The sequence below is a fragment of the Sinohyriopsis cumingii genome, chromosome 9 (assembly GCF_028554795.1).
Source record: "Sinohyriopsis cumingii isolate HCF-2022 chromosome 9, ASM2855479v2, whole genome shotgun sequence".
In the NCBI taxonomy this organism is placed as follows: domain Eukaryota; kingdom Metazoa; phylum Mollusca; class Bivalvia; order Unionida; family Unionidae; genus Sinohyriopsis; species Sinohyriopsis cumingii.
Window position 1 is genome coordinate 71,694,669 of NC_142969.1, and position 14,421 is coordinate 71,709,089.

The 14,421-nt window shown below is 41.6% G+C and overlaps 1 protein-coding gene across 1 annotated transcript in view; it reads right to left on the bottom strand.

Annotated features, from left to right (window-relative positions):
* Positions 1-598: 598 nt before the first annotated feature.
* Positions 599-14,421, bottom strand: part of LOC149792004 (sorbitol dehydrogenase-like) — a 38,263-nt gene continuing 24,440 nt past the window's right edge. Inside the window, exons 8-10 of the mRNA XM_089970502.1 lie at positions 2,910-3,088; positions 2,208-2,329; positions 599-1,045 (exon numbers count right to left, since the gene is read on the bottom strand). Of these exons, the coding sequence (XP_089826628.1) occupies positions 895-1,045; positions 2,208-2,329; positions 2,910-3,088 (452 nt within the window). The 3' untranslated portion in view covers positions 599-894. The remainder of the gene's footprint in view (positions 1,046-2,207; positions 2,330-2,909; positions 3,089-14,421) is intronic.

Below are 14,421 nucleotides of genomic sequence, written 5' to 3' on the forward strand. Positions count from 1 at the left end.
TATTATAGTGCAGTTCACATATGCCATGCACGCGCTCTGAGTCGCATAGCATATGACGTGAAGATTTCATCAATATGTTATAAATTTAAGCGTTTCATTGGAATATCTTGATGATGATGTTGATGATGATGTACTTTGACTACCGGTGATATGGTGATAAAAACGTTTAATATCATTGATGGCAGAAACAGTTTCAGTAAATGAATTAACCAAATATATTCAAACTATTCCGGCTAGAAATACAGATGTGGTAAGTGATAAAATTCTAGATTACCTTCTGATAATAAGTCTATAACAATTAGTCAAAAGACAGAAAACAGGGTGAAAGAGGAGAACGCGAGTAAGAACCATGTAGATAATACGGAAACAAAATGCGGACAATCCTGTTATTGCAGATGCACGTGATTAACACGAAAGATCGTAAAATAATCACGATTATTTTTGTACAGTCTTGTTTAGTTTAAATTTTGAAATGTTATCAATTTCATTATCTTCTTTGATGATGTATAAACAACACTGATATACAATGCAAACAAGTCAACTTATGCATGAATAAGAAATTATACATGACCAATGAAAAAACAAACAAACTCACCAACAGTTTTTAAAGTACATTTATTGCATTGCCAACGATACCAATATATATAAGCGAATAGCAAAATTTTGTAGCTTAATCAAATATTTTGCCATACGTTGTTCAGAGATTTTTAACAATTTATATGGCACTATGATAAATACTAACAGAACATTGAACTAAATTTACGACTGTAGCTTTAATAAAATTGCTATAGTTTCCTTCAGAAATATTGAATAACATAACAAAATGCAAAGTAAATTAGCTCAGTAGAAAATTACAGTAACACTTCTATTCCACTTTAATTTATTATATTAGTCTCATATGGAACAGTCCACCATGACTTTGATCCCGTCTCCTGATGTTGCTATCGTGAGAGCTTTTGATATGTCCTTCAGGGAGAAAATGTGTGACACGAGGGGTTTCAGATTCATTCTTCCGGATGAAACCATTTCTATGGCTGGTCGCCACCTAGATGAAATGTGCCATGTAAAAATGTACAAATTAAAATTTTAGTCATCTACTTTAGAAATGAACTGAACTTATTAATTAAAAAACAAAAACAGTGACCTAAAACACATAGCGATTTACGTGTTGAACACAGACAAATTCCAAGTGGGTTCAGCTTTCATCTAAATATAAATATGGTTAAAAAGAAAGAAAAATAAGTAAACAAAATGATACGCATGCATGGTCAGCAGGAAGAAACAACACGACTGCATTTCTGCCTTTCGCCAATAAAACAAAACTGGTACATTGAATGGGATGACAATAGCAACTTTGTCTACCAGTGTTACAAGTATGACATGGGGGGTACAACACTAACTATAAAAATGAATTACTAATACGTTAATAAACCTCTTCACTTACTTACGCTCACATCCAGATCCCCCGTAGAATTATTGCTTTAGGTGGGGTGGGGGAGGGGCAAACATGTACTGGTCAGCTGTTAAGTTTTACAGACGTAGACCAAAAAATGGTTAGGCGCGAAACTTCTGTGTAGGAGCGCATGGCTCATATCCAGATACGATAAGCATCTTACGACGAAAAACAGCAGCAAATGATGGATGGTTTGTTCACCCTCTCCGAAACAAGGAAAGTTATAAATAAATAAATAAAAAATAAAATAAATAAATAGATAAATAAATAAAAATGCAAATTTAAAAATGAGTATTTGATTATAGTTCAGACGACCGTATTAGCTTACACTTGTTCTAACCTGAGTAAGCAGTGATTTTCTTAACTCCTCCCCTCCTGCCTTAACCAATAATTAATACGTTTTATCGGAATGATAATGCATGTAGTAGTTGTGGTAGTAATCCATGATTACGTGTAGGAAAGATATTTTAACAAAATAATTCATTTTGTATAAGCCCAAACAAATCTTTGCACACCTTGAACGACAAATTCACCAGAAATCATTGCGACAGCGGTCCTCTGTAAACATTCAAACGACGCACAATCATAAATACTTTTAAGAAACAATACAGATGGTATGGGACCCATATATTTGTAAAAAGCCTTCATTTCAAGGACTGCAATAGTGTTGTCATGGTCATAAAGCAGTGAAGAGGGATTAATGGAAGCGAAATAGCTTGGCATGAATAGATTTGCCACTAGTACTAATACGCACGTGTTGGCATATCTAAAAGATCCCAGCACTTCCAGTTCCTTGGTAAGCAGAGTCATGACAGGAAACGAGATTCTCTCTGGTCCATGTCCAACAATGACGAAAACTCCACCTTTTTTGGTTGCCTACAGATTGAAATGCGAGATAGTGCAGTTTGTTTTTATTGTGGTATATGAGGACTTTTCATCCATCATCATTAGACATTGAAGCATTAAAAATGAAATGAAATATATGAAATATATTAGCAAGAATTAAAAGTCGAACAAGATAGATTTTCAAAGTTAAGTTACAAAACCAGCTAATCTAGTGAAGCGACAATTTCCGTACTTGGTGTTAAAACGTACCACAAAGACGGTATCATAAACTCACCACACAGAACGTATCATAAATGTATCATACGAAACTTTTCATAAATGCACTACACACAACGTATCATAAATGTACCACACATAACGTATCAGATATAAGTATTCTAAATATTTATGATAGTATTTTCTCCGATTACTCTTCTTATGGCAGAGTACAAATCTGTAAGGGAAGCGACTCTACACGTCTCATCATTCGATTACTATAACACTGTTCAAATGCAATTACGCTAATGGAGAGATAATGCATTTATAAATTGAATCTAATACTTTTTTGACATTGTAATAGTTGTGTGGCTTACATTATTGAACAGTGGCTCCATATCTATCGTATACTTACTGCAATTCCGAGGTCCACCGAGAACTGAGCTCCACTGCATTCAATAGTGCGATCAGGAGCAGAGCCCAATGTATTGATCACTTTAGTAACAACAGTGCTGACTTCGTCTTCGGGAAGAATTCGAAACGTATGCTTTACTCCCATCTCTTTAGCCAGAGTCAAGCGTTTTTCATTGATATCTGTGAAAAATAATAATAATAATAATAATAATAATAATAATAATAATAATAATAATTATAATACGTGTTTGTGCACATGCTAGGCAAGCTTAAACATATTACTCACAAAATCTATATTTTCTCTTTGGAATAATTAATTTATGGTTTTGGAGCTAATCTCTGATACATAAGAATTTAGAGGTTGGCTTTATAATACCACACTGAATCTTTCAATCGTTCGTATGTGCCCTATAAGTGTATTTCAGTTTTCCCTTCTGGGTATTGATTTATATTTCGGCTGAGGTGAAAATTTAATGCTTTCATTCATTAAAGATAAATATGTACATAATTCTAATTTCAATTTTGAATTTCAAATAAACTATTGATTTCATGACAAGTATTTGTTAGCAGTGAATTGGGTCACCCTAGCGACAACGGGAATTAGCATTACAGACCCCCCTGGGTCACTCTAGCGACAATGGAAATTTAACATGGGGAAAAATCATGGGTCACTCTAGCGACAAGGGAAATTAACATGGGAATAAATCGTGGGTCTGTTTAGCGACAAGGGAAATTAAGATGGGGAAAATTGTTGGATCGCTCTAGCGACAAGGGAAATTGAACATGGGGAATTGATCGTGGGATTATTTAGGGACTAGGTGAAATGGAACAGGGTCGGGACCCTATTTTAATAGGGTCCCGAACTCATGGGTCTATGGAAAGGGAACAGGTGAAAATTGAAACAGGGAGGGGTCTCTATTTTTTTTTAAATAAAAAAAAATATAAAAAGGGGTAGGCAATTGAAAGTCTATCTCTTTTCGAGAAATGTGGGTGGCCCTGAAAAGGGCCTTTGGTTTTCTTCTTCTTCTAATTTCTTCTATTTCTCCACCAGCTTCTTATTTTCTGTCCTACACTTTTTCTCTTCTTTTCTTTCTTTTCTTCCTTCTTGTTTTCTTCTTTCTTCTTCTCCTCCTCTTCTTTCTTCCTCTTCTCATTTTCTTCTTCTTTTTCAATTTTTTTCATTCCATGCTCTCATCATTAACCTTTCCTCTTCATCCTCCTTCCCCTCCTTTATTTCTTTCAACAGATCACTGATCATTTCCTTTACTTTTCTTAAGTTGTTAATCTCCATCTTCACTCGATGGGGGCTATAAGAATAGTGATCCTCGTTTAAGTTAACTAACATTTGCTCCATCATACCCAAATTGTCCAGGACGTCTTGCAATGTTTTCAATAATATACTATCCACACAAACCAACTTAAACACTTACAAAAACCAATAATCTACTATCCACACAAACGTACGTGAGCGCTTACAAACACAAACACATACACTCACACTAGGAAAAAAAAGAGTCAGTGTTTATATTCACACTACTCTACATACACACATTGGCAAATGGATTACTATTTCTTTTCTAAAGGTTTGGGTAGCCCTGAAAAGGGCTGTTTGTTTTTTAACTCCATGGGCACCTGGTTAATGATGACACCTTCCAGGTCTGGCACCACACACACATCTTCTTCCCCAGTTTCCTTTCACTCTTTTTGGGGGGAGAGCAGAGGCAGGATAAGTGGCTTCAGAATCCTAATCTTCTGTCTCTGGGATTCTGAAATTTCCTCTCTCATTTTCCTTCTCTTCTTTTTTTCTTCTTTCCGCCTCTTTCATCCTTCCCTCTTCGACAATGGCCTCCGCGGCCAGTTCATTAAGTATGCGCCTGGCATATTCCAGGTGCATCTGGAGTTCTAGAAGCTTTACAGTTCTGGTATTCATTGTCTTGCTAACGAATGAACAGGGTAGCGAGACTGCCAAGCGATTTTCGATTTATACTAGAAGCGCGGACGTGAAGGAAAACATCCCCCCAAGACCAAAGTTATATTACCTAGATCATGACCAAACAACGCGCGGACCTAAAAGAAACACTCACTCACTTTTTTTTACTACCCATTACTAATTTAAAAATTTTCATTAATCACTTCAATATACTATCCACATACTCAAAGCAATCAAACCCCAAATCTACTCTCCACGCACGTTAAATACCAGAAAAAAACATGATCATTATTTACAATCACATACACTCACACCACAAAAGAGTCAGTGTTTATATTCACACTACTCTACATACATTGGCAAATCGATTGTTATTTCTTTTCTAGAGTATTGGGTAGCCCTGAAAAGGGCTGTTTTTGCTTGTGTGAAATTGAAGCTAGGGCGATCTTTTAGCTTCTAAGAATGCGACGTCCTCTGACGATATATTTTCTGACGATAGGTCTGCTTCTTCGGAAAGAGAAGAAGAACTCTTTGGTGTCGATACGACAATCGACAAAGCCTCTGTCAGGTTCAGGTTTCTGCTGCTGCTGTTGTTGCTGCTCTCTCTGCTGTTTCTGAAGTCTGTACTTCTCTGTCCATTCTTCTTTCTCCCTGTTCACTTCTTCTCTGAAGAGCTCTTCTATCAGGTCTTCAGTGACTTTTATCATTCTCACATTCTCTATCTCTTCTGACTTTGGTATCAGACTGTGTCTGACCCTATGCAAATTCACGTAGGCTTCGTTTAGCTTAGCTAGTTTGGAGCACATCTTCGTAGGAGGATGAGTCGACAATGGATGGTTAGACTGGAGGCTGCCGCGGCTTTAAAGTCAAAGCGCGGACGCGAAGAAAAACATCCCTCCACGGTTTTCGAGCCGCAACGTTCAATGAGTGTCATGGCAGGGATAGTAAGAAGTCAGAGACCATGAATCAAGATTTCTATAGCCAACCAATCCACAAAGGCATTTTTTTCAAAACACAGCATTTTTTAAAATTCAAAATCACTTAACACTAACAAACAACTCTAACATTTTTAACAATAATCCAACAATATAACATCAAACATTTTTGTTTCAAATCACAAACATTTTTTTTCAATTAACACTTTACTTTAAACAGGGTTGACAACGTTGTGAATGAAATTGTGATTTCCACTGTTGGAAGTCATTAGACCATTGATGGACACTACGTTTCCTAGCTTGAGACAAAAGATAAGCATAATGGTTACAAAACCATTGATCTACTTTCACATCGTTTCCTGAAGAAGAACGAGGATCAAAATGAGTCACTAAATGTTCTAAGGAATAGTCCAGGCTGCGATGATGCAGAAAATACACACAATATTGTCCACAAACCAAGGAATCTGTGCCTTGTAATTTCACATTATTGAATCGGGTGGTCTGAGCATTTCTTCTCATAAAGTCAATGATATCGTCTTCCAAAGGGGGCAATCCATAGGAATCGAAATATTCCACACATCCTTCTTGAGGAAAGTAGACGGCTGCCCAGTGGGTTCCTGGGAGATGACTGTCGTCCGTGTTGATCACATAAGCTTGATGGTCTTGAGGTTTGCGATGAGGGAGTTCATCTTTAGCACAGACGACAGGATTCCAAAAAGCCGTGTACGAACTGTGGTTCAAAAGGTAATAAAGTTCCCAGGTATCCATTGATTTGCGTGTTTTTCTTTTTCTTCACAGGTAATAATAAGTCATCAATTCGATGCTGACTTTTTGCTTGAAAATGTCTGACAAATAACCGTTTCTTTGTTTCGTCTCCTCACTCTGATTCAGGAGAGCTTCGATACGATGGATCTCTTGAGTGGTTAATGGTGGACAAGAATGTTCACGCAAGTCTTTATACCACTGATGCAACACGACTTCGTCCGAGATGAGGCTCCAAGCTTCGTCCAGATACTCGTCCAATTTTTCTTCTTGACTCAACATCAGGCATTTATCGTGTTGAATTTGACTGGGATGATCGTTTTGACATCCATAGCAATCTTTTTTGATCAATTCCGTCAATTTTTCGACCAAGTGTTTGGCAAAACAGGAGTCTAAATGTGCTTCTTGTTCTGGCCATCTTGACTTCATCATGATAACTTCTTCTTCTTCCACAGTCTCCTCACATTCCATGTCCAAAGTTTCTCCACTAGGTAAAGAGGGATAACAGTCTTCCATAGCTTCTAATAATCTAGAATGACTTCTCTCAAACTGTTGATTTCTATGGTATTATCAAATTCTGCATACAGGAGGACGTTCACCGTCTCTGTTAGATTTGTAGTAAACTGAATTTCCACACGAATCTGGCCAGATTTTATAGGGTGGAAATGTCCCTCGTCGCTGCCTTGGTCTGGAGTGAAATCAAAAGCCCACAAAGCATAGCCTCCTGCATAATCCTCGTACGTAATACCTTGACTGGTGTTGGTTCCTAACTGACCAGTGGCTTCGTACAGGGACAAGTACGATCTCAAATAATTCCTGTCACCAAACTTAGGTTCGAAAGGTCGGGTACACAAGGTCTTGCCATCGCGACTGACTTCGATCTTGGACACGTTAAAGTGATGAAAGTAGAAAGGATATTTAGCCAAAGCTCCGTTGAAGGCTGCATTCTCGATGATACCAAGGATTAAACGTTTGGGTAACTGTCCTTGGAACAGATGATCTTCGATCATGGATCGTTGCCCCGTAGGAATGGTGAAGGTTTTCACTTCCACGCGTCGTATCGGATACTTAGCGGTCGTTCTGCTCAACGTCTGACTGATGTCGTTTCCCACTTTAGGTAACACTTCCACGCGTCGTACGTAGAGCCTGGCTTCCTCGATGACAGTTTTGCAAGCAGTAGTACCTATCAAATGGAAAGCGGCACTGCTACGATTCAGTCTCAGGCGAACATTCACCCCATTCAGCAAATACTTCTCTTGCAACCACATGTCCAAATGCAAACGATCCATCAGTTCTAAACTCTGTCCGTCCTTGATTTTGTCTCTTCGTTCTAGAAATCCCTCATTTTTTGGTTTAGTTTTATCCTTTGTATCAGTTTCGAATGTTTCAAACTTGTTAGCTTCGTCAGCTTCTCATGCCACACAGGTATTGAGATGAGTGTTCTTGGCATCTATTCCGTACGTCAAGAGATCTTCCAGGTACGCTCGATAAGGGTAAGTATCCATGCTGCTACTGACTAGTTTGTTATTCAAGTACAAGTCCACTCCACTGAACAAGGAATGCATGAAATTGTTGACGGGAGCTATTACCTCATCACCATCCAGGGGCGAATTGTCCTCATCGACAACTTTGACTTTCAGGTACAAGTAACTGCTATTCAGATCGATGTAATCTTCGGGCTGTCCTTTGATTTCAAACTCGATGGGAGCTGAGGCTGTCAAAGAGGAGACGGGGTGAAATTCCACCCATTGGGATTCTTGCATGGTCATTATGGTGGGGGGCATGGGAAACAGATCCAGTTCCGACTTGGAACAAGCGCAAGATTCTCGGTGCATCCTTTTTCTGTGTCTCAATACTTTAATAATCGAAAACGTCTGAGTCTCTGACGGTTCTTCTTTTCTTTGTCTTTCTAGCTTTAGACGTGTGAAGTCTGGTGAAAGGGTGTTTTCTTCGTCGTCTCTTTCTGCCTTGTCCTTGCTGAATGCCTGACTCGGTAGTGTGCAGGGTATTTATAGGTGTTTCTCATCGGCTCAAAAGGTCTTTACCCGTTTGTAGCAAGACATTTTTGCCTGCCCTCATGAAGGCTTCTTTGGGGTTTTGTTTGTCGATGATGACAGTTTGGAGAAATTCTTTGCCTTGTGTCAGTGCCGCATCTTTCAAGGCGTGCAATCCTCGTGTCACCATCGGTTTCAACACCGGAGCCACCGAACGAAAAGCCGATTTTAACATATCTCCTAAACCGTGTCCTCGCTGTCGAGCAACCCCTCGGTACACTGGATACATGACTTACGAGTCGTGAGAGAACCGTTTTCGAAAATGGAGTTTCACCGTGACTTTTCCTTTGGTGAATGGAATATTTTGTCCCAGATCTCCTTTCCTAGCAATGTTGACCGTGTCCATATAAGACTTACTGACAGGCAAATAGTGAGGATGTACAAATTCGCGGTGGACGTGATAAGTGTTTCCACCTTCCTCTTCAGCGTTCGTGACAGAATCCACTTTGAAAGGAATGATACGCAGTAACGGTACGGAGGTGTGTCCCACCACGTTGTACTCCACCACATCGGAGTACACAAACATCAAATTCAGTCCTTGGTTCAGTTCTCCCGGGGTACGAAAATACTTGGCAAAAGTATCGTTGTCAGAAATGACTAGTAATTCGCCTTTTTTTCTACTTTCTTCCTCATCTCCATGTCCCCGCCCAACATGACAAACAATTCAGGACACAATAAGAAAGACATGATTTTACGCCCCTCAGGAAATTTCATCAGGAAGCGACGAGCTGTTTTGTGGTACTCCAGGGTGACACTTTTATTGACACTCTCCAAAGATTTCAGAAATACGACATTAAACCTGGAGGCTATGGTGCTGACCAAATGTTGACCACTAAAATAATAGCCTGCGGGAATGAACAACTTATAGTCGGTCCACTTTGGATTTTTTGTGTTAGGGGTTTTCTTGTCATATTTGCCATGGGTATCCAAGTACAGTTGCATTTGCTCGTCATGAACTTCCACCGTAAAAGAATTTTGATTGGGAAGGACATTGTGGACTTGGGACGGGTGAATGATTTCCACTAAAGCCACTTCCCAATGGGCTTCGTGATCTAATGGGATGGCCTGAGGTAATTTGGCTGTGTAACAGCACAACGTGTTGTGGGGAAACACCTCCATGGAACTGTCACTGGGTAAGGTTAAGTAAAATTGGTTTTGGTGACTCATAATTCCAGAGTTCTGTGGCTGTCCGAGGGGTTACTGGACGCCAGAGGCGTGTCTCCGCTCAAAATGGGGTTGTTGTTGTTGTTGGAGTGGTCACTGGCACTGGCACTGGACACAAGGTTTCCGTGGTTCCCGTTGGAAGAGAATTTCAGGTAGGGATTGGGAAGCAGGTAACCGATGCAACTGCTCAATAAAATGGTCCACAATTGTTTGTCTCCTTGTTGCAAACTCAAATTGGCGATGGCTGCCCCGATGACACAATACACCACGAAGATTTGGCAGAAAAAGACGATTTGCGTTTTAGGCACACGTTCTCCACACCACACCCACAAGGGTTGTTTTTGTAAATCTTGCACAGAAGAACTGGGTGAAGGAGGAGTGGTCGACGTAGCTGCGTCTGTGTGAAAGGGCATGATGGTCACTTCTTTTTATAGTCGATGACTTGCGAAGCGTCGATCCAAGAATCAAAACTGGGTGGATATCCTTCCCAACGTACTTTGACTTCTTCGACACGTCGTTTACCCACTTTACGGGTTCTGCGTTCGAGAATGCTTTCGATGTCGTACACGTCGTCTTCTTTTTTGGTGACACGTTGTAACTCGGGCAAATAAAGCGTTCCTTTGAGCACTTCTCCGTTCATGTCTTCCAATTTATAGACGACAGGATGACGGCCATGCACTCGTCCAGTGACAGGAAACAATTCGGTCGTCCAGTTAGGTAAGTAACCTTTGTCGAAAGTGCGTTTGGTTTTGCCAGTGCGTACCCAATCTCCTACGGCCAACACTCCACTTTTCTTGGGGACAGCCCTCGTCGGGGACGTACCAAACAGGCGCTCGAACACCAGCACTTCGTTCTCGGGAGTCACTTCTTGCGGGGCACGTCCAATGCTTCGATGGTAAGATTGGTTGTACGCTTTCAACAGGTGCGGTAAGATGTCGATGTACTTCAGAGTGTGGTGATGCGTAAAATATTTCCACATACGTTCTTTCAAAGTGCGTTGAAAACGTTCCACGATGCTGGCTTTGGTTTCGGGATTCTCGGTGGTAAAAAAAATGAATGTCACGTTTCTTTAATTCTTTTTGGAAAGCTTGGTTCAGAAATTCGGTACCTTTGTCCGTTTGCCATCGAAGATGGTGACGACCGCTTTGTTTCAACACCCGTTGCAGGGCTCGCACTAACTCGCTGCTGGATTTGGAAGTCAAGGGCACGACCCAGGCAAATTTGGAAAAGACGTCGATGACACAAAACAAATATTTGTAGCCACGATTGTAGCTGGCCAAATGAGAGACATCGGCTAAATCGGCTTGCCATTGATGATCGATGCTTTCCACTTGGGTGCGACTTCTGGCAAACTTGCGTCGAATGGGTTTGTGTAAAGGGTAGGTAGTTTGTTCTTGTAACCATCGTTGCACTTGAGGCAAACGGAGACTTTTCAGTCGAGTTTTGGCAGCACGATACAATTTTTGAACTCCTGCGTAACCTGCAGGATGGGAGGGATCGTAGTAAATGCCGGCTAACACCTTCACCATTTTCTTTTGGTGTGTTAATAAGTCACCCACTCTTCCGTGATGCTACTTTGGGTGGGACGAAAGGGTGGTTTAGAAACGGATTTACGTGTCCGATGGGCTACGGGAGTAGAAGTCGAAGGTAGTGGTGGTGGAGGTGGCAATGGAATGGCTTTGGTCTTCTTTTCTTTTTTCACTTCTGGTTTCCCTTCTTTCTTTTTCACTTCTGTCGAAGGAGGAGTGGACATCATCTTTTTAACCCAAGCTTTCATTTCTTCTCGTTGGGGTGTGGGGGACGGGGTCAACAAGGATGCTGAAATCTTACTTGAAATGGGAGCTGCTGACGGTGTTTGAAACACTTCTCGCATCTCTTCTTCCTCAGGTCTTCGTGGGGTAGCATCTCTGGTGACCCCTGGGGATGGCAGTAGTGCTGGTGGTGGTGGTGGTACTGAAGATGGTGCTGGACTTTTCATCAAGGTCTTAAAATCTTGCAGAGTGGGTAGAGCTGTTTCGTCTAAAGCTTTCTGGTGAAAGAGTTGCAGTCGTTGCAAGAGTTGACCGTACTTTTGCGATTTTTCTGTTTCGGACAAATCTTGGCGATCCATCAAGGACTGCAATTCGTGTTGTAACTGGGACATCTCGCTCAAATTGGGATTGGGAGGTAAATGCGGGGTGCGTTGTTCTTGCCACCGATGGTATTCCATCCATCGTTTGTAAGGCACTAAAGCTAGTTTTCGTCCTTCCATGGGGTTGTCAGGGGTCGATTCTGAGATGTTGGGACTTCAGAGGGCCTTTTTATCTTGCTCCCACCAGTCCTCCCAACATGGTTCCCAAGACTCCTTTCAGCAATGGACCTAACAAGAGGGGTTAAATGCCTCCACGTTGGACCAACATCTTCTTCTTTTGACGAATGGGAATTTTCTTTTGAACCATTTGGCGAAGAACGTGACGATGTTTGCCTAAGCATTGTTTCTGGTGTTTGGACAAAGGGATCGTGCCTTTCAAGATTTTCAAACAACATTCGCACACGGTATCGATGACCTCTTTGGAGGCTGATTGAATGAGTTTTTTTCGTAGGGGTGGAGAAGCTTTGTTCAGGACAGATAACATGTCCGCATGTTTTACTAAACGAGGAGGCAGTCCTTTCCTTTTCTTTCCTTGGGGTTGTATAGAAGAGGGATGTCTTCTGGAGGGTGACATCTTTCCGTCTTCAGCACCAAAAACACTGATACCCCTTCTTAGTCACAGGTCTTTTTTATACTGGAACGCGTCGCCACTGGTTGTCTTTACGGCGTATCATCTTCAGGACAGGCAAGACACGTCGTGCAGGGGTACGTAACGGACTAAATCGAGCCAGTTCTTGCTTGGACAAATCCAGAAAACTTTGTAACATGCCCGATCTCTCTTGAACGTTGATTTTTGGAGAAGGTACTTTGTGAGCAGCGGTCACTGCCGCTAAATTGGAGGGACCTGCCACTGGGGAAGTTCTTGGGGTTATCAACGGAGATGTTCTTGGTGTGATCAACGTCTCCAAGTACTCTTCAGTTCTTGGTGACATCAACGGGGAAGTGAATGAACCTGAGGCTACGGGAGACGCGGTCACCGCCTTTGCAGGTCGTGGTTTGCGAGTGTAAGGTTGCGTCCTGGCCGAAGTGCCTCTCTTGCGATTAGTTTTCTTCTGTGGACTTTTCTTTTTCTGGGGACTTTTTCTCTGTTTCTTTTTCTGGGGGATTCTTTTCTTTTTCCGGGGTGGTGTCTGGTAAGAGGAGTGTCCCGCCACTGGAGAAGTTCTTGGAGACACGGGTCTCCTTGGGGACTTGGTTTTGACACCGTGGCTCTTTTTCTTCTTCTTCGAGCTTCGTTTGACTTTTTTCTTGGGGAGAAGTTTAGGAGCATTAGGATCCCATCTTAAGAGAGAGCGAATGATGACCCCTCCTAGAGTACCGCTCCCTCCAGGTTTCAAAATGATTTGTTTTTTGGTTTTGAGTGTCGATGCGAGGATCGGCAAGTTGGGTCAAAGCGACTTTGTTTCGATCAAAAAAGCGTTTGGTTTGATGAGGAATCTGAATGATCCCTTGGAGTAATTGACGTGCCGTCACCGTGAACCATCGTAAGACTTCTCTGAGACTAGCTTCTAAGACACGAGCCCGTATTTGTGGATTTTTTTCTCGACTGATGCCATACAAGGCACGAATCAATTTGACGGGAAGATGCGACTGAAGGGACGTCATGTTGACGCTGTGTGAGACAGACGAAAAGGGTCTGAGGTTTTAATAGATTTTTTTGTGGAGTGAAGTTAAGTCGAGGACGGAGACGTGTACAGGACAGGCCCTCCGTCTTGGCACCAATGGTGAAACAAGTGGGTACGAAATCGCAAATCATCGGGAGTCGTAGGTTTCAAATCGACAACTAAATAGGCGTGTGGAGTTTGAATGGCATCGTCGTACGCCTGAGTCAGCCAAGGCGTTCCTAACTGTTTGGCTAAAACTTGCACTTGCGATTTATCTCGAGGGCTTTTAAACAAGACCACGTAATGCGCATTGAGACTGATGGTGCGATGGGCTTTACTTTGTTGAAACAAATTTTGGGTGATGTAAACGACACTGGCATTACGGTGATGCCCTTTGCGCGTGAACCACAGTTTAATTTCTTCTTCGTCTTCTCCTAACATGTCGTCGAAAATGACCAAATGGGTTTGACGGGAATAAGAGACGATGCCGTCGTCTTCTTTAGGAATGCCTTCCACAAACACGATGGAATCGCCTTGAATTTCTCGCAAGAGGCTGTACGCCGATTGCCACTCTTTGTCACACCACACGATGCGTTGAGGTGGTCGATCGATCAAATGCTGTTTATGTTCGATCAAACATTTGACGAATTCGGTTTTGCCTGAACCGCTAGGTCCAGCAATGAGCATGTTAAAGGGATGGCGAAGATACAAAGCCTCCCAACTGGCACGATCTAAGTGTTCGTCGATGACTTTGACAGTAGAAGAAGAGGGAGCAGAGACAGCAGAGGTAGCCATAGTGTTAGGAATGTTACTTGTGACACGAAAACAAACAAGACGAGAGTTTATATACTTTCTTCAGGACACGTTTATTGAATGTTTCAAATATGAACAACACGAAAGACAAAAATGCATAAAAGCCAAATGGTTATGTAC